General features: G+C 38.2%; 1 protein-coding gene across 1 annotated transcript in view; it reads right to left on the bottom strand.

Moving 5' to 3' along the window:
* Window positions 1-308: 308 nt before the first annotated feature.
* Window positions 309-19,996, bottom strand: part of FBXO15 (F-box protein 15) — a 93,101-nt gene continuing 73,413 nt past the window's right edge. Inside the window, exons 8-9 of the mRNA XM_061995541.1 lie at window positions 695-778; window positions 309-611 (exon numbers count right to left, since the gene is read on the bottom strand). Coding sequence (XP_061851525.1) covers window positions 588-611; window positions 695-778 — 108 coding nt within the window. The 3' untranslated portion in view covers window positions 309-587. The remainder of the gene's footprint in view (window positions 612-694; window positions 779-19,996) is intronic.

Genomic DNA, 19,996 nt, shown 5'->3' with positions numbered 1-19,996 from the left:
TGAAGACTCAACAAAAAAACTAAACAGAAATCTCACCATAAGACAAAAACAATAACAATAAAAGGAAGGAAAAATAAAAACCCATAATTGTACTGGCCTTCTAAAATTTTAGAAGTTATATAAGTTACAGAAGCAAAAGATTGTTTACATTTCTAGCCAAACTGGAAGCAAGAAGCACAAGAAGATATTTGAGTGAGTTTGTTTGCATGAAACATTCACTTCAGATTTAAATATCTAGTTCTTTAAGATATACAAGATATTTATGTAGATAAGATAAATAAAATTGATATAAATATTTGTGGGCTAATTTCAGTTTTCTTAACATCCTAGAACCAGTCATTGCTATTTATGCCACCACATTACTGTTCACAGCATAAACAAGAGAGTCTTCCAGCCACCAATTAAAGCTATGGTGGATACACTTTATAAGCAAACAGGACAAAATCTGATGTAAAGTTCAAAAGTGCTAACATGTCACAGAATGCACTTGTACAATCTTACTTTCAGAGCCATCACAATATGCAGAGTCTTTGACATCAGAAAACTTCAATTGAGCTGTATTGTATCACCATCACAAGGCCAATCAGCTACTCCCACAGTTGTTTTGAAACCTGAAAGAAGAGGATTAACGATGACAATTCTGCTGACAAGGAGACACTACTGGCAGGAAGAAATGCACCATCATGTTACTTACCAGCTGAGCTCCAGAGATAGTGATGCTTCTGTACTTTGTTGTCTGTACAAGGTGCCATTGACTTCTCTGATCCAATTGCTCAACCTGAGTAAAAAAGCTGGAGGATTTCAGTTTTTCTGTTACTCAATTCGTTGTTAAAACATCTTTTGTGCTCTTACTGTTTCTTCTTCCCCTCTCAATATAACAGTTAGTCTGACAAAACTGCTGTAATTACTAACAAATGACCCAGTTATAAAAGCTCCTACCTTACTGTAGTCAGAAGGGGGCAAAATGTGGCACCTTTATGTATATATTGCTATAAACGCATCAGTATTGCATATAAGAAATTTACACATCTTTGAGATCTTTATAGATAAACATTGCCCTCATTACTTTCACCTTTGTCTTTCTCACTGGATTTTTACTTTTTTCTGCCCATTGTCCCTCAGTCAGTTATAGCAGATAGCAGAAATCTTTCATCTTTCACTTAAAGGCAAAGTAGCAGAAGCAAGGAAGTCTGGGGCAGAAGTAACTATTGTCGAAAAACAGCTTTCATATTTTCCAAATGGTTAGAATATTTTCAACAGTCTCAACTGGTAGAAAAACCTACCAACCAAACTGAGCAAACAAAAACTTTCTACTGTCTCATCATGCCAGAATCAAAGTGTCAGAAAAATTTCCAGAGATCACATAGTCTGTCCTAAAGCTAGATTATTTCTACCTAAAACAATGTGTATTGTATGGTTAATTCAACATACTTATTAAAAGTAATTATTTCACACAACTCAGAAATAAGTTATACAGTATAAGTGATACCAAGAGGAAGGCAAGAAAGCCCCAACAGAAATAAGGGTTCTATATTCTAACTAACTCTGGGACAGGATTAACCCTTGCATTCCTGAAGGCTGAAGAAAAGAACCAATAGAGGTGAGAGGTACCTTTCATTCCAAAACGGTCCCTACTTTTTTTCTCCCCCCAAGTACTGCTCCTTTTTTTCTCTAAGCTACTCCTTGAAAAACAAAACTTGCCTTTCTGACATGATTAAGAAATGTGGCTTGACCACTAAAGACACTTCTGGCACTCTGATTTCCTCCTGGGTTTTATCTGGAGTAGGAGGACCATCTTGGGATGCTGATAAGGAAGACAATTGCGGATGATAACTATTTGGGTATAAAAAAATCAAAAGTTCTGTTAAAATGCACAAGTCTACAAACAACACTTGCTTTAATGTTGTCAAAATTAAAATCTTGAAGAAAAAAATGAATCTATTTACTCTAAACTGACCCAAAATTCATCCTTTAATTTTTACTTACAGGAAACAACCTGCTATATGGAATGCAATAATTCTTGCAAAGTATACAGACCTGAAAGCTATAAGTTTTCTCTCAAATCCACTAAGCAAGGAGACAGAAAAAAAGAGACAGAAGGAAAAGGAATTTCCCTCCTCACAAGATTTTCCCTCATTTTTCCCCATCCCAGTCAAAAACTCTACAGTCAGCAAAGCCATCTGTATTTAGATCCACTCTAACATTGCCACATGCAAACACATAAGAGGCTCGCTTCACACTAGCTTATAGATACAGATTAAACCACTGTAGCTTTCCTCAGTAGTGCACAGCTGTCACAGTGTTCATGGCAGCAGAAATAGAAAGCGAGATTAGCTTCAGAGAATAACCAAACCAGAGGTAGATGGGGTTCTACAGATGAACCCTATTTTGTCACCACCACAAAAGAGACAGTCTAGAGGCTGTTAAATAAGATGGATTCCTCCTCCTTTTGTGTTGCAGAAGAGCCAGTTGTTGAAACTCAGCCTATGCCAGCCCAGCCCTTCTGCTCAACACTTGCTGCAGAAGGGCATACACAGTGAAATACGGAAAGAGAAAGCAAAGGGTCCACACAGCATAAGATAAAGATTTTTGTATGCCTCTAGGCCCTGAAGTGAGTCTGAATTAATTTTTGATCCTTTATTTATCACTACTGTCATACAGGTCACTATGTTCTTTGAGAGATTTTGCTGTCCGTGGATTCTCAGACTAAAGGAAATATTCAACAAATGGCAGTTGTTACCCAAGGTTCAGACAGCATCTAGGGTTGGAAGACAGCACAGCAAACACAAACAGGTTTGTCTGCACTGGCTTTCCCAGGACTATCTGTCCCTCTAACCAGGATCAGCAGATCCTATCATCTGTGGTAAGTACTATTTGTAGAAATCCAGACAGAGATCTGGGTCCTAAGCAGCTTCTCCCCTGACTCCTCTGTCAGTCTCTGGCCACCATCCAGCATCTCCCTGAGGTGTGCAGTGAACATTCCCACAGAGATAGCTCATCCGAGTCTCTGAGAACAGGGTATCCTGGACTGGACAGTCCAATCTTTCAACTACAAAGATGACATCAAGTGCACTTCCCTAGTAAGACAAACTCAGATGGCTTTCCCTGGCAATGAGGTTCCTGAAGACACTACTTCTCCTAACAGTGAATGACATTGCACAAAGGGTCATGCAGAGGTCCAGAGGCTGAGCCTGCAGAAGCACTACTACAGAAGTATATGCATAAATTGAATTAATCTTATTATTGTCAGGAAGCTCATTTTAATTGCTGCTAAAACCAAACAAGATGTACTATTTTTTGTTGCTACAAACTAGTCAAGCTACTTTACAAGTATTTGTGGAAACAACTGAGCACTTTAAAGTTAATTAAAAATTTGTCCAGTTTTTTTGCAAAACTATACATGGTACTAGTACCAGAGTTTCCTTTCTTTGTCTCTCTTCTCTTAGAAAGTCTGGGGTTTCTTTTAAAATATACAAATCATTTTGTAAGCTAAAACCAATGTGTTTTCCTCTCCTCACCCCTAATGAATTTAGATAAATTAATTCAAATAAAAAAGGCTTTCTGAAGAGTCCTATCTTCTAGTCTGAACAATTAATCATGTAAGTAAACTCTGGGAAAAGTCAAAGAATTAACTTCGTAAAAGCAAATTGTATATTTTACTGTTTCTCTCTTTAGAGAATAAAGGAAAAAAAGAGCTAAGAAATCCCAACAAACTGATGAACCCTGAAACAATGCAACTTTGAAGATTTTCAGAACCGGGAAAACATACTGCAATATCAATAAATGCATTTGGAAGTAGAAGGATGAATGGCTAATGGCAAGTCACATTTTGTGCACCAATTTCTTAAAAAGCAATGTTGAGTAAGGACATATTTCTGACCCAATACACTTGCATAAAGATACCACTATTGCTTGAATTCAGACTGAATACTGAAAAGCATTTTTAAAAACAAAAATAATCAAGAACTCCAATCAAAAAGAAAAAAACCCTTACCCTATGATATTACAGTTGCACTATGCAAGCTAACTGAAATGAGCTGTTTGCTAAGAGGCTCTTCAAAGACCATTGTCAGTACTTAATAGCTGACATGGGCCATTGAGTAGGCAAAGTATCTATGTTTTGCAGAGTGAAAATTGCTTACCTGGGATAGATCTGTTAGGTTGTGCAGCTTCATTGATAGGAACAGAATTATAAATATGGCAGTACCACTGAGGCTATTAGATCATAAAGGAATGAGACTAAAAGATCACTGTAGTAACCTATGGACGGTTAAGGCCTGCCAATTCTATTATTTTTTCCACTCCTGAATTCTTAGCGTTCTCATTCCACTGATAATTAGCTAATTAAAGGAGCTGCGTGATATTAACAGCACATCTATTTCTTGTGGAGAGCTGAGAAGACAGAAGATTGTGAACTCCTGGTCTCTTGCCACCTTCTGAGCACACAGAAGCAATATTAGCAAAGAAATAACATGTTTTTTGTTAAATAGTCCTTAAATTCTCAAAAATCACTGAGTTGTAAGACAAATAGAGCACCTGAAAGTTAATCCAAAGTCTCAAAACACCAAGCAAATGCCTCATACAGTGAAATATAAAGTTTACAGCCCCTCAAGATGAGAGAAGCTAACACCTCACAGGGAAATAGGCAATTCATCTGTCATTTTAAGTATCACATACCACAATTCACGGTGTCAGCATATAGATGGCAAGCTTTTACTTAGCAGCTTGCAAACGATTGCCAGGAAAATCTTGGGTGGCTTGATTTGCTGAGAGGCTTGGGGTGCAGGCAGTACTGTCAATGAGCAGCGGAGGCCAGACATCGGGAAGCAAGATTAGCTCACAAACATAAAATGTCAGCAGAACTTGGTGCACTGCTTGGACTGTAAACACGGCTTTTTAACTATAGAGATATGTAAGACAATGCCATTCAGAGGAAGCAAGAAAAGCTTTCTGTTTTGAACCTCTCTGGCAGAGTGAGTGGGTCAAAAAGCAGCGTGATTTTTCTAAAGTAGCTCAACTTTCTAAAAAATAAAACATGGATCAGTAGTTTTAGAAGTACTTTATTCCTATCCACTTGGTGTCAAAACAATCAAAATCACCTTGGTCCTCAATCTTGGCGTAATTCACCAAATTCTACTAGTGATACTGAGCTACTTAATTTTTAGATGTTCTATTAGCAGCATCTTAAAATATTCTAACTCCTCTAGAAAGGCAAAACATTAGTTTGACATATGCAACTATTCTAATTGCCTTTGAAAATACTGCCCTTAGTGTTGAATAAAATGAGCAATCCCATCAGGACAGCTGCACATGTTCTTTTAGCCAAACTTAGAAAAATTCCCCTCACTTTACCCTCCTATTATTCCCTTCTATTCCAAATTGCTTCTCTTGCCTTATCTGCAGCTCTCTCACAACATAGAGTCAACACTATCCACAAGGTTATTCAGACAAACAAAACCACAGAGGAGAGACAGCTATTGATCTCATTTTTATAATTTTTAAATTGTGCTCAAGAACTGAAAAATGGGTTTTACTTTGATTGCTCCATGGCCAGTAGCATGCTTCACAGCCTAAAGTACTGATGTAGGTCATCATAAAAAACTTCCTTTAATTTCTTAAATGCTGTGAAATTTTTCATTGTGTTATCACTAAGTCATTAATTTGAGTACATATCCATTGGAATAAACGGTCAATTCATACCTGAAAACCTTACTTTAAGTTTTATGCAAACTCAGAAGTATATGTTCTACCTTCACTTCTGTCAACTTCAAACGTTAAAGAAAATCCTCCCAATGAATTCAGTTTCATGATGTTCATCATCACTATCAGTGACAAGCTCAAATTCTGAAATATTTACAGTTTTAGCTCTTCATAGTGCCATCTAATATTTTTTAAATATATTACAGGAACTGATCCTTCATACCAAATATTTCCAAGCATAACCTCTAGAAGCTGCATTAAAAAACCTGTAGCTGATCAATTTAGCCATGCTGAAGAAGTTTTTACAGCAATTTTTCACAGTATCTCCTAAGAACATAGCATTTCTCAGAAAACACTCAAGTTAGCCACAGCCTGCTAGTCCTTGGAGTATGGGAACTTCCAGTTCAAAAGACAAGGAAGTTGCAGTGTGCTGTTGTCTCAAAACAGTCAGCTGCTGATGACCTTAGAAAGCTCCAAAATGTGTTATCCAAACATGAAAGACTAAATTTTTCATAGTATTAGTCTGCACTACACAGGGTAGAGAGGATTTAACCTAAAAGCATATTCAACTATCCAGCAGAATAATTGCAAATTTACTTCCAAAGTAATTTTTCTGAGTACTACAGCAGTTACAGTTTCCTCTAAATTCTATAGTTGAGATAATCAGGTGCAACATTTACTGTAAGAGAAGAAAATGTTAAACCTAACCAACCAGTTAATTTGTCTCACAAGCCAAAGACCTTGTTAGAAGTCACAAAGCCCCCAATTTGCTCACTCGTGCTGAGGTCTCCACAGTATATTTTTACTAACTGCACCATCTTCTGGCACAATCTTACAACTGCTTTCAATCGATTCCCCCTGAAACGAATTTTGAAACTTCAGTGGTTCTCAATCACCTAACAACCCCTTTAAGATCATAGGCAATTTCTGAGAAGCTCATAACAGGCAATAAGGAAAGCAAACCAACTTGCAGACTTAAATTATCTATTAGGGTGCTTTCACCTCATCTGAAAGGAGGAGGACCCAAAATAAGGAAAATTGAAATCACTGTCTTAGTTCAACTATTAAAACAGTAGTACTTTCTACCCCTAGTCCCTACTCCTATAAAAAAAATAAACCAGAAAAAAGATCCGTAAGATATCCAAACATTCTTGCAGACATGGATACTGGAATATCCTGAGTGGATCACAGTAACTAAACTTTGAAAAAGAACCACATGAAAAAACAAACCTAGATGGTGTTCCTGGTAACTGAGATACCCAAGGAAAATATTATCATTCTTATTTTCTTATTTTTACTTTTTCAGGCACTTAAAGCTTGCAGCTCATATTGATGCCAAAGCAAGAAATAAGGAAATAAACCATTTGTGCACATCAAGCCTATAAACATAACTGGCACATACATTACATCAGTAACACCAGTGACTGATTACATCACAGTAGTAACAGATCACTGGAAGGCTTTTCCTAAATAAAACACTATTTCTTTCCCAGTACATTGCAGTTTTGTTTTGTTTTTTTTCTAAAAAGCCTGGTAATGCAGACTGGATCTATCTAAAACTATATAGCAACAGGAACAGCAAAACATATATTGTTCATCTCCAAAAATAGTCACAGTAAGATTCTCCTTTCATTTTTATCAGGTCATTCACACCCTCTTCCATTCTTGGCTGTATTTTACTGGGCTCAAAGTCTTCCTCTATTCTTGCCTGCAGTTCCTCTGCCATTCTCCACTGGTAAGAAACCCAAAACACTGAACCAGTTCTCCGCCTGCTCCGCACTGGCACATCACAAGATGTCATGACTTCTACTTGGAAGGGACATTTGTCCAGCAGGGACATCTTGGGAAATATAAGATGAAGCTTCTCAAAATAAAAAAAAAAAAACCACCTCAGTGCACAATTTAAGATACATTGTTAGAAAGCAATCACACACATCTCTTGAGCTAAGAGTTTGCTTTCTGATTTCAGGAGAGCAAAAGACCTGGTACGACTAGATAGTGTCATGAGAAGTATCAATTTTTTTGGTATTAGAAGAATCAACGATTTGTTGAAACATATGGTCATATTTAACACCTTTGGTAGTCTTTACTAACTCCCTAAACGGAAGCAACTTTGGACAATATAAATTAACACAAAACAGCTCCATCAAGTAGAAACACTTTTGAACTTTCAGGAAAGATCCACACTGTAACTGGGTAAGTGTGTAACAAAACAAGACCTGAGTGTGGGGTTCACTGCTCTCACACCTTGAAGCCTCATTTTTCTTTCGGCAAGAAGCCGTAATAAGAGCTGCCATGTGCTCCTGGCCATGTCCTTGATCTGGAGCAGTCTGGATCATAGATCACAGAGAACGCTGCAGGGCACTGGACAGTTACATTGCAGCACAAGGATGAGCAGGGAGAAGAACAGAGAACAGTCACACCACCCAGAAAGGTCACCCAGCTATTTGCTGACATACAAGAAATCCTGGCTTCTGAAGGCCAGTGTGCTGCATGACATCCTTGCTAGGTACCTAGAGCAAGGTCTATGAATACTTTCGTCACGGTCTCACAAAGCTTCTGTACCAGCAGTTAATCACAGGGCCCATACCTTTACCCATGTTAAAAGGCCAAAACATAACCATCACATGCATATGTAAACAGAAGTTATTCCAAGCCAACTGTAAGAGCTCAAATTAAAAAATGGTTGCAACATCTTCTAAGTTGTGACCATTGACCTAAACTAAATACAAGGTTAGATAAATTACTGGCGCTATTCAGAAAGGCAACATCTATATTCCTCCAGATCTACATTACCAATGGACTGCTTTTACCTCAGTACAAGGGACTAAATATCCTTCCTACGCACATCCCAACTGCCACTAAATTACCATGAGATCTACTCCAACCTCCACATGAATCTATTTGTATCCTCACTGCAGTTTTGGCAGTATGTCAATTACTTTGACAACCCTCACAACTGTAAGAATATGTATAAAACTTGATCCAAAGATGAAATACTGCTTTCTTTAGCTTAAAATAATGTTAGAAAAGCAAACCTGCCAGCTATATTGGAACACTTTGCTGTTCTGTTACATTCTAGGGAAACAATTTCTCACCTTTTACCTCTGTCTTTCTGGTAGTTTGCAGAAATACACTAGGGAATACAAAGAGCTCAAAACCTGCAGCTGACTCCTGGTATCAGCCATGCTAATTACTTACTCCAAATGGCTTTTATTCAAATCTAGTGGCTTTCAAACATTCACTGTCCCTTTGTAAGGTAAAGATAAAGTGGTGACCTATTGTTTTGTACAATTTTAAAAGGCAGATAATTGCAGACAGAAAATCATGAGTATAGCCTGTAGCCTACCATCACTCCAGAAAAATACCCTGTTGACCTGTAAAGAGACAGGAATCAGTGTCAGAAATATACTGCCTTGTGAATTTAAAGTCTGTACAGGGCAGAAGGAAAAGAGGCACTGCATACCTCTCCATTGTTACCTCTTTGTATCAGATATTATTTCTGATGCTTCTCTGTTTTGAAAGACACAATGACTGAATAAATCACCCATTTATGCTATGTGTCCTTGCCCCTCCTGTGTGTAGAGCTCAGTAACTTGTGTCCCTGAAAAAAATGTACTGCTGTCTTAACAACTCTCAAAATTGTACACGATCAGCTACTCATCCACCAGTTGACTCCAGATGCCCCAACAGTGCAGCTCACAATTCAGCTTGTAGCTTCTGCCCACTACCAACTTTCCTAAACTTTCCAAAGTTATTCTCACTAGGATCAGAGGCTGCTCTGCCCTGGTGACAGCCCTGCAGCTCCTTTTACCCTGAAAAGGCATTCCTTGCTCTAAGAGGTAGCAAACCTTCAGAGCTGAATGACACTCAGCTCTTCAACACCATCAATTTAGGAACCTTTATCTTAAAAAGGCAGAACTATGAGATTTTTCTGTTGTCAGCTCTACATCTGCACCACCAAGTCTTTCTTTTTTCTGGGGTCTTCAGTTGCATCCCTGACTCTCCAGCCTTTTATATTGCTAGAGATCTTTTGTCCTATCATGTATGCCTACCTAGTGTATATCAAAGCTAACTGGAATTGAAAAAATCAAATGGTCAGTCAGAAATTGAGGACTACAGAAAGTGAAAATTTTCTAACAAATTCAGTCTCATTTTGAAGGCAGGTGAATAAAGTATTCGCAAAATGGTAATTAAAAACAACAATCTTGCTTTTCAAGGAATTGCACAGGATCTTGAAAACAAACAAATACAAATTAAAAAGGCTTTTATCCTGCTTTCTATTGATATTACACCTTGAATACTGTATAAAAGTTAATTATATTACTAACATTGCAGTAAGATTATTTAAGAAAATACACAACCCAGCAAACACTGTGCAACAAGTAAATAATCAAAGATGATTTAACAATAAAAAAGATAAATAGAATGAAAGGGGGAATGGAAGGAGAGTAGGAAAAAAAACAGGGCAACTCCTCCAATGCAGAAGTAATTCATTATACTGCTGAAATAAAACAGCCCTTTCACAATGCTGTTGTGCCACAGAGGAGGAATGATTTCACTAGAAATTCACAGGCTTGGCTTGCTAGGCTTGAGCAGGCCGAAAGAATTTTTATCGCAATGGTCCCGGACACAATATCGCTGTACAAAGATAACATATTCTAACTTATTTAGTTCTGTGTGCAACTCCATACACATGTAGAAATTTTGAACTGGAAGTATACATTTTTCTCTCAAGTCTTGAAAGAAGAAAACATAGTTTTGTAAAGTTCATCTACAAATACAAGACATTAACATTTCTGTGCTATCACCTAACCTACACTGGTCTCAGGAAGCAGATACACAATCTTCCTCCACATACAAATCAAGAAATGTGGAAAATTATAGAACAGAAAAAAATAGTTGATCTATCTAGACTTAAGTTACACTAAAACATTAGCAGCCATTCATTGTTCCTTATAAATGTGTAGATTATTACAGCATAATTCTTTATTCATATGTATTCATATTACAGCACCTTTCCTATGAGGAAAGGCTGCAGGACCTGGGGCTGTTCAGCCTAAAAAAGAGAAGACCAAGGGGGAATCTCATCTCACAGGTATTTAAAAGATGTCTCAAGTGACAGGACAAGGGGTAACAGACATAAACTGGAACACAGAATGCTCCACTTAAACATAAGAAAAAGCTTCTTTACTCTGAGGGTGAAGGAGCCCTGGGACAGGCTTCCCAGGGAGGGTGTGGAATCCAGTTCTTTGGAGGTTTAAAAAAAAATATCTGGACACATTCCTGTGTCACCTGATTGAGATAAACCTGATTTAGCAGTGGGGTTGAAATAGATGATCTCTAGACTTCCCTTAAAACCCCTATCATTCCTTGATTCTATGATAATGAACCTTTTACCAGTTTCTGTGCCATTATGGCTTCCTTAAGATGGCATATTTATCTTAGATGCATTCTTATTCCCTCTTAGCTGGGATAGCTCCCCTCTGATATTCTGTAAAAATGGCCCCAAACCTACCTCGACCCTAAACAAGATCGAATGGTTCAATTTCCATTCTACAATACAGTAAGAGCACAAGGAATGTATGGGGTTTTTTTTCTTAAAATTCACATTTATACATATTCAGAGCAAGAAATATTGTATAGGTATGCTACAAAATACCTAACATCAAATGATATTTAAATAATTCCATACATATTGAATTCAGAAACAAAAGATAAATAAGAGAAACTTGGAAGGGAAACACATCTTCCAGTGGGCAGGTTAAAAATACCTTATATTAACCAATTTTAAAGTTTTTTTAAAACAAATACCTTACCTATCTGTCATAATGGCAGTATCAAAAAGTACTTTATGAAGGCAGAGATGTACTTATATTCTATTAGACACAACTATTTTCTATCTGTTAAAGTGGAATTTGTAGGTGATGAAGGTGAGCAAAGGTGTTTGCAGCTGCCTCCTACTTCTCAATTCAACTGAGGAGTTTCTAAATAATAGAATCCAGTAGGCAAGTACTGTGCAATCACACAAACTCATGAATGTATGCGCACATAGACTGAGGGGAGATCTTATTAACATTTACAAATATCTAAATGGTGGATGTTAAGAGGTTGGGACATCCCTTTTTCTATTGTAGCTAGCAACAGGACAAGGGGTAATGGGATGAAGCTGGAACACAAAAAGTTCCACCTAAATATAAGAAAAAACTATTTCACTGCGAGGGTGATGGAGGGGTTGTGGAGTCTCCTTCCTTGGAGGTCTTCAAGACCCGCCTGGACATATTCCTATGTGACCCTGCTTCTGCAGCGGAGTTGGACTAGATGACCTCTAAAGGTCCCTTCCAACCCTACCATTCTGTGATTCTATGATGTGCTTTGTATACAATATTAGCAGAGACCAATAAATGCAGCAAAACGTTTTAAACATACCAGGAGGGAAAATAATGGAGTTCTTTGGGTTTTGAAATAATATTGGAATTCCTAATGTCCAAGAAATTTGAATAAAGCTTGTTTAAACACCATCTACCCAATATTCATCTCATTAACCAAGTAGGAGACCAAGTGGTACAAGGATCTAAAAGCAAAAGTCAGCTGGAAATTCAAGGACATGAAGAGACACTTCCTCACCTACACGATTTAGCTTGATGAATTCAAACTCACAGCTATCATTTAGATCAAGCACACAAGACTGCCCACAATAAGAACTCTTATTTAATGGTGTGGAATATCTACTTGGTGCATGTCAAAATGAGCTGATGTTCAGGGAGATTGATCCAGCCTTGTCAACAGTATGAACAACACATTTTGTCTTATTCAGCATCTGTGTTTTGTTTTGAGCACAACTCTTAACTGTAACAGCCATGTAAAAGTTAATGAATGCAATTCAGGTTTTTATCAGTTTGAGAGTAGTTTGGGCTTTCAGTAGACAAATGGACCACAGACTGGGAAACAGCATATTGAGAATGAGAAAGTCCATTTGTTTCAGGAGAAGGATGAAAATAAACATGAGCAGCTGCCTCCATCACTTGCTAGCCCATCTAACGGAGGCATAGTTCCAACTGGAAAGAGTTGCATAAATATATTACAGACCATATGAAAGCACTAAAGGTTGCAGAGACAGCATTACTTTAGATGTTTCCTGAGCTGTAGGATCTACTTTGCAAAACTGGAACCTGTTTGCAAAATCAAACCCCTAACTTAAGTTATTTAAGTGAGTAAAGTTCTGAAAACTTCCTCCTTGGCTCTCTTTCCTCTCCTTACTTAAGTAAATCAACAGAAATGAACTTAAACAAGGCATACTTAGTTGAGGGGTGGAATTCTATTATTGTCATTTGCACATATAGATTTACTTATATATGTATATTATCCCATTCACATGTAAGGAAAACCTTTTTGTGAGCACTTCACAGAAGACTGAATGTTATTTAGCATCACCCACAGAGATCCTGAAAAAGTGGATAGTGTAATTAGAAAAATAATACTTCTATACAAGAACTTAGTTAGCATTCTAATGTTATTTCTATCACATTCAGAGGTTTCCATGTATTTTTACCATCCTCTTTGGTTAGGTAAACACACTAGTAGAAAAGCACTTTCCAGTGGGACTATTATAGTAACTGCTGCTTCAATTTTCATTTTGTACAGAAATTTCAAACAGTCATAGCTGATATATGTTTTTAGTGATAACCAGTGAAAAGCTTTGAGCTGAAAAATCTCCAAAGAAAAAAAATCTCCTGTGCCCTGTCAAGTGATTTTACAGCAGAAATAGAATTACTCACATGAAGTGTAAGCATTTCCACTTCTAACATGGACTCTAATGTCCTCATCCTTCCATCCCTAAGCCTGCTTGCTGTCTGCCATCTTAGCTTATTTTAAATCCAGAGGAATAAAGTAGTACCTCAATTTGGTTATGATCCACAAATGTTGTAACAAAAGTGATCTATATCCAGCCTGTAAAACCAGACTGGAACAGCATTTAGCAACAATTTTAACAGTCTCTCAAAAAAAATCATATTATGGGCTGAGAAGCTTATTTAGCTCAGTGGTTTTCCTTTGTGGTTGAAGTGTTCTGTCTGCAGGAAGTTCCTGGTTACAATCCCAGCAGCTTCAAATAGCTTGAACTTATGTCTGTACTTAGAAACTAAAATTAGAAAATTTCTAGGAGCAATCTACTACTTGTGCACCACTAGTCAGTGTCAAGACTTTGTAAAAACAGTCCATAGTTCTGTTTGCAGTAGTGCCCAAACTGGATAGACCTGTGAGGAGATGACCTACTAATCAGTATGCATCAAGGGTGCCAGTACAAACTGCTGTCACTAGCAGCCTGTATCAGTGTGCTCTTGGAGTGACCCCAGGACACTCATGCCAGGACTCAATACAGAACTGCAGCTGTCTAGTGCAGTTCTGATTGTGGGTTATGTTTTACAGTAATCTTATTTTCCTGAGATTTAGAAAGATGAGAACTAACAAAGCAACTATAGGGGTATACTGCAGTGATTCAGCATAGTGAGTAGTAATTTTTCCTCTTTACTCATTGAATCATTAATTCGGATACATTCAGCATGCATTCGAAATACTCAAGAAGCAGAAGCAGAGTACCAGTTACATACAAAACTTTTTTTCTGATAAAAGATGTCAAATTTCAAAGAATGTATTTGAAATGCTAGTGATCTTAGGGAAATGCAGTTCATTGAACTAACTGCTAGACATGTAAATGTTTCAGAAGCTATTAAGGAAGAGAGTCCCTCACTAACAATAAGTTTTGGAATGAGTCTCAAAATCATTAATATTTAGGAAATTTACCTATGCTTAATCATTCCTACTCAGTTACTCAGAATTCAGCAGTTGCATCAAGAAAAAAATCTCCCCAGCAGCAAAACTCACTCAATGAATGGGTTTGCTCTGCAGTCCATGCTGTACTTTCTTAGTTTGATGTGTAACAACTGCAGTAGCATTTGACACGGGAAGTTCTCTAAGCCAGAGTGATGCTCAATTGAGTTTTTTGGTAAAAACTATGAGTTCCTTAGAAAACAAATGCAGGTAGACTTTAATGCCTCACACTAAAAATAAAAAAAAAAAAGCATTGAAGTTTTACAGTCAAGGAAAATGGTTGCATAAGAAAAGATTAATTTTATATACTTGCAGTGCCTTCTGCAGGAATTGTAGATTTGGAACATTGATACTCTGCTGGAAGCAATTTGACAAGCCATGAGAAGGCAAAATAGGAGCCATAAACCAAGCACTGTAATTTGTTGACAAAATGGATAACAGCTGCTCTGCTGGATAATAATAAACTTATGATCATATTAGTAGACCATCTTTCATCCAAAGAATCTCCAGTCAGCCACAGGCAAACTATAACCCACACCTCTGTATCAAACTATACACAGAAATAACGCATCTCTACACCATGTCCGTATGCATGCACAGACTCCCTTTCATTAGATGTTAATCTCTGAAACAGTCACCAGTATAGCAAGTGCTTAATGGCATAATCTTTTCTTGTTTACTGAATCTACAGACTTCCTTCAACAGCTGTGAGTTTCACCCCACGTTCACTCAGCAGGATGTGAACGCTGCTGTTTACAAGGTTTTGAGTGAGTCACAAGAGCATCTGTCCAGTGATAGCTTTGCTCCAAAACAGCACAATGCTCATTCCCAAACATTTCAGCAAAAGATGGGCCAGGTATCTTCTAAATCTTAGGAAAGAAATTATCTGCACCAGGAAGCCACGTAAACTGGTATTTAGCACATTCAATCCTCCCAGCTGTGAGGAGACAAAGACCAAAGCAAGAGGAAACAGTTCCACCAAGTAATATCACACACTCTGACTCTGGGAGAGCCCTGGTATCTTAACAGCCACAGCTGGTGTCCTGTGGACTCCACCAGGCTGTGTGCCTAGTACATAAATGGCAGGGAGCTGGTCAGGGGGGCCTGTCACTGCTTGGTCATCAGTCAGCAGGTGGTGAGCAATTGCATTGTGCAACACTTATGGGGTTGGTTTTTTTAGTTCTCTCTTTTTGTTATATTACTTTTAACTACAAATATTATTACTTATGTTTTTATCAGTTATTACAGTAGTTTACTTCTTAGTAAGGTGCTCTTATCCACAAACTTAACTTTTCTTTCTGATTATCCTCCCCATCCCACTAGGGAAGAGTGAGTGAGAGATTGTGTGGTGCTTAGCTGCTGGCTGTTGTTAAACCACAGCAGGTAGCTATGAAGTCATCGAAGTAAGGCCTGTATTTACTATTTTAGTTCAGCATTGAAGATCTAATTTAACCTTACCCATCTAGAACACAGCTACATTTAAGTCTCCTCACTTCTTTCTCCTAAATTAGAGTTCCTTGCTTTCCCCATAGAAGTATCACAAATACAGTGGTTTAACACTTCAAAAGTCTCCCAAATAGACACTTTTGGAGGTCAGGTTCAAGTTTCAGAGCCCTTAGCAATTCTCATTTCCTAAATTACTTAATTTAGTCTGCAAAAGCTTGTGAGTGTATTTAGATATTTGACCAAGAACTTCAGACATTTGAAAACTGGACCCAACAGAGGAAACACTGAAAAGAAAGACAGTGAATATGACTTTGAGAAAAAAAGAAACCCAAACATTCTCATAGGATAGTTATAGTTGGAAAAGATTTTTAAGATCATCAAGGCTAACCTCTAACCTAACATTGCCAGGCCCATCACTAAACTAAACCATATCACTGAATCACAGAAACTTAAGGATTGGAAGGGATCTCAAAAGATCGTGTAGTCCAACCACCCTGCCAGAGCAGAATCACCTGGAGTAGGTCACACAGGAACTCATCCAGGTGGGTTTTGAAGACCTCTAGAGAAAGACACTACGCAACATCCCTGGGCAGCCTGGGCAAGGGCTCCCTCACCCTCACAGTGAAATAGTTTTTCCTTATGTTTAAATGGAACTTTTTGTGTTCCAGCTTCATCCCATTACCCCTGATCCTATCACTAGATGCAACAGCAAGAGGTGATGCCTCAATCTCCTGACATCCACCTTTAGATATTTGTAAATATTAATGAGATCCCCTCTCAGTCTCTTCTTCCCTAGACTAAACAGCCCCAGTTCCTGCAGCCTTTCCTCATAAGGAAGCTGTTCCAGTCCCCTGATCATCTTGGTGGCCCTGCACTTCCCTGTCTCTCTTGAGCTGAGGAGCCCAGAACTGGACACAGTACTCCAGATGCGGCCTCACCAGGGCAGAATAGTGGGGGACAAGAACCTCCCTCAACCTGCTGGTCACACTCTTCTTGATGCATCCCAGGATGCCATTGGCCTTCTTGGCCACAAGGGCACATTGCTGGCTCATGTTCAGTTTATTATCAAACAGGATTCCCAGGTCTCTCTCTGCAATGCTGCTCTTCAGCAGGTCAATCCTCAGCCTGTACTGGTGCATGGGGTTGTTCCTTCCCAGATGCAGGACTCTGCACTTGTCCTTGTTGAACCTCATGAGGTTCCTCTCTGCCCAACTCTCAAGCCAGTTGAGCTCCCGCTGAATGGCAGCACAGCCTTCTGGGGAATCAGCCAGTCCTCTCAGTTTGGTGTCATCAGCCAACTTGCTGAGGGTACACTCTGTCCCCTCATCCAGGTTGTTGATGAAGATATTGAACAAGACTGGCCCCAGAACCGATCCCTGTGGAACTCCACTGGCCACAGCCCTCCAACTCGATTTTGTGCCATTGATCACCACCCTCTGGGCTCTGTCATTCAGCCACTTCTTAATCCACCTCACCATCCACTCATCCAAATACAAACCAGATAAGGCATAAGCAGGCACAAAAGCAGATAGCTTTACATTAAAAAAAAAAAAACAAACCAAACAAAAAACAGATATACTGCAACAAAAAAGTAGATTTTTGAGCTTCAAAAGAATTGTCATGCTCTTGAAATACAAATAAGATACTCCTTCCTAAGCAGCTGAATGTCTTTATGTATGTGCTGGCCAAAAAGGGGTAATGCTAAGAAAGTCACTTAACTATGCATGGAGTCATGGTAGAGACTGAATGATACAACATAAAGCAGCATGCCTCACACTATGCAGTAAGGTCAACACTGGGAAACTAACTCTCTTGCTGCCTCTGTAGCATTAATTCATTACTATACCAGAAAAACACATCTGATTAAAACCTCACTGTAGAGCACGGATGATGCCTTTATATAAATATTTCAAATGAGAAAGCCAGTCTCTAGAGACACTGTAGCTGAACTGAACTACACTCAAGAATAATTCTGATGAAGTGACAAGTTTTATCTTTTTTAAAGTAACAGTTAAATGACAAATGTGTTGGGCAATAGAAATTCTAGAATCATACAATGAATGACAGATGCAGCCAACACTTGGGAAACCTGGTCAAAAACAATGAGTTGCCTAACTGTTCTTTACATTTCATATTCTTCCAGCATCCTACAGACAGCTCATCAGCATGGCTAATACAAAGCATGTCTCCCTTGCTTGCCAAGGAATAAAGAACACACATACTCAAAAGGTGTGTCAGGTGGAATTACAGGAATTCCAGACAATAAAGGTGATGACATGCCAGCTTCACTAGAGAAATGGTTTCTTGTAGGAGGCACATCAGTTTTGCAACTGAGATACAGTGGAACCAAATTTTCCCTGCACAAAAGCATAAAAACTAGCCTTCCCAGCCTTTCTATCTTTTTTCCTTTTTAACCATAGATCCATTTTCAGAAAACAATTTCATTCTTGCTTTAGTGTTTTGAAGTTCAAGGTATAGCAGCGCTGTATATCTTGGTCTGGTACATGACTGAACATATTGCAGTACTTAAAAGGTCTGTTGGAATTTAGCACTGCTCAGGGAAGCATTTCACTTTAGCACCTACTATTGATTCTGAAAAATTTGTGGGATACTATGATCCCACTCACCACCCAAAGCTACACACACTGGAATTGCCAGATTTGTCCAAGACAGTGTAATCTCTCCTTCTTTAGCCTGATCTAAAGTTACTTCTGTATCTAGAGAGTGACAGGTGACACATTTCCTTTGTATCAAGGCTACTGGATTACTTTTTCCCAAAATGCACACTATGGGGTGAACCTTGGGCAATTCGCTATACTACATTCTGAACTCCATCAGAACATTGAAACTAAAAATCAGAGTTTTGATCCTGAAAGCATCAACATAGCTTTCAACAGCTAACATCCTCAGTCTTTCCCAGACCTTTCAGCTTTTTGTTTCCAATACCCTTCAAACAGCAGAAGTAGTGAGGAAAGAACAATTAAACAAAAAGTCTGTCTCAGAGAAAGAAGCTGAATGGACCTCAATCTCCAAGACTCAGGTCAGCACTCTAGCCACTAAAGCATCCCAGTCTATCTTCCCACTGAAGCATCCCTCTCTATCTTCCTCTCTGCGGAAAACTTTTGCTATAGAAGAAAGTATTTAACTTGCATTTAATTTACTTGTCTTAGATGATGCTATTTCAAGGCTTTACTTTAACACAAAGGAAAAAATCATGAAACCACTCATTTAAAAAAAAAAGTAAAAGTTCTGCACTTCTCACTGTGAAACACTGTCTGGCTCATTGGGATACTGCCATAGGGGCATGCTGTAACACCAAAGCCAATGCAGAATGTCACATACTCCCTTGGCAATGACAACTGCAAATGTAAAAAAGGCCAACTGTGTGTTGAAATTTTGTGTCAAATTCACACATTTATACACCTCATTTGCTGGACTCACTATTTGTATTCTTTCAAAATGAGACTGAAAACCATTGTTTCCTTTAGAGAAAAAGGAATTAGAACAAAAATGAATGTAATTGACTTGTAAAAAAAGATGAAGAAGAGCTTATTCTCAATGTGTCAAGACTATTTCTCTGGTTTTAAATTTCTTGGCTTATGATTTTCACATAAGACTAAGCCAAAATTTATATCAACGTTACTGACAAGTCATATGTTTTATGGAAGCAAGTAGGTATTTCATATCATGCTTACTACCATTGTTCACAAAAATTGATTAAAAGCCCATTTGGTCTCACAGTAGCACTGGAATAGATTGCCCTGAAAAGTCTGGGGATCTGCATTCTTGGAGGTATCTAAAATTAGACAGGACAAGGCCATAAGCACCCTGATTTAACTTTGAAGCTAGTTCAGACCCCATTTCAAGTAAAGTTAGATGATCTTTATTGGTCCTTTCCAGACTTGTCATTCTATAATTCCAGGGTTTCCAGTCTTTCTTTTTAGAAAGTTGTTGGAACTTGCAGGAACTGTCTTTTTCAGTAAAGATCTTCCAGGTCTTCTAAGTTTAGAATATCTGTTCT

The sequence above is a fragment of the Colius striatus genome, chromosome 4, assembly GCF_028858725.1.
Source record: "Colius striatus isolate bColStr4 chromosome 4, bColStr4.1.hap1, whole genome shotgun sequence".
NCBI lineage: Eukaryota > Metazoa > Chordata > Aves > Coliiformes > Coliidae > Colius > Colius striatus.
Note: the sequence above shows the minus strand (reverse complement) of the source record. Positions and strands in the feature narration are given on the sequence as shown.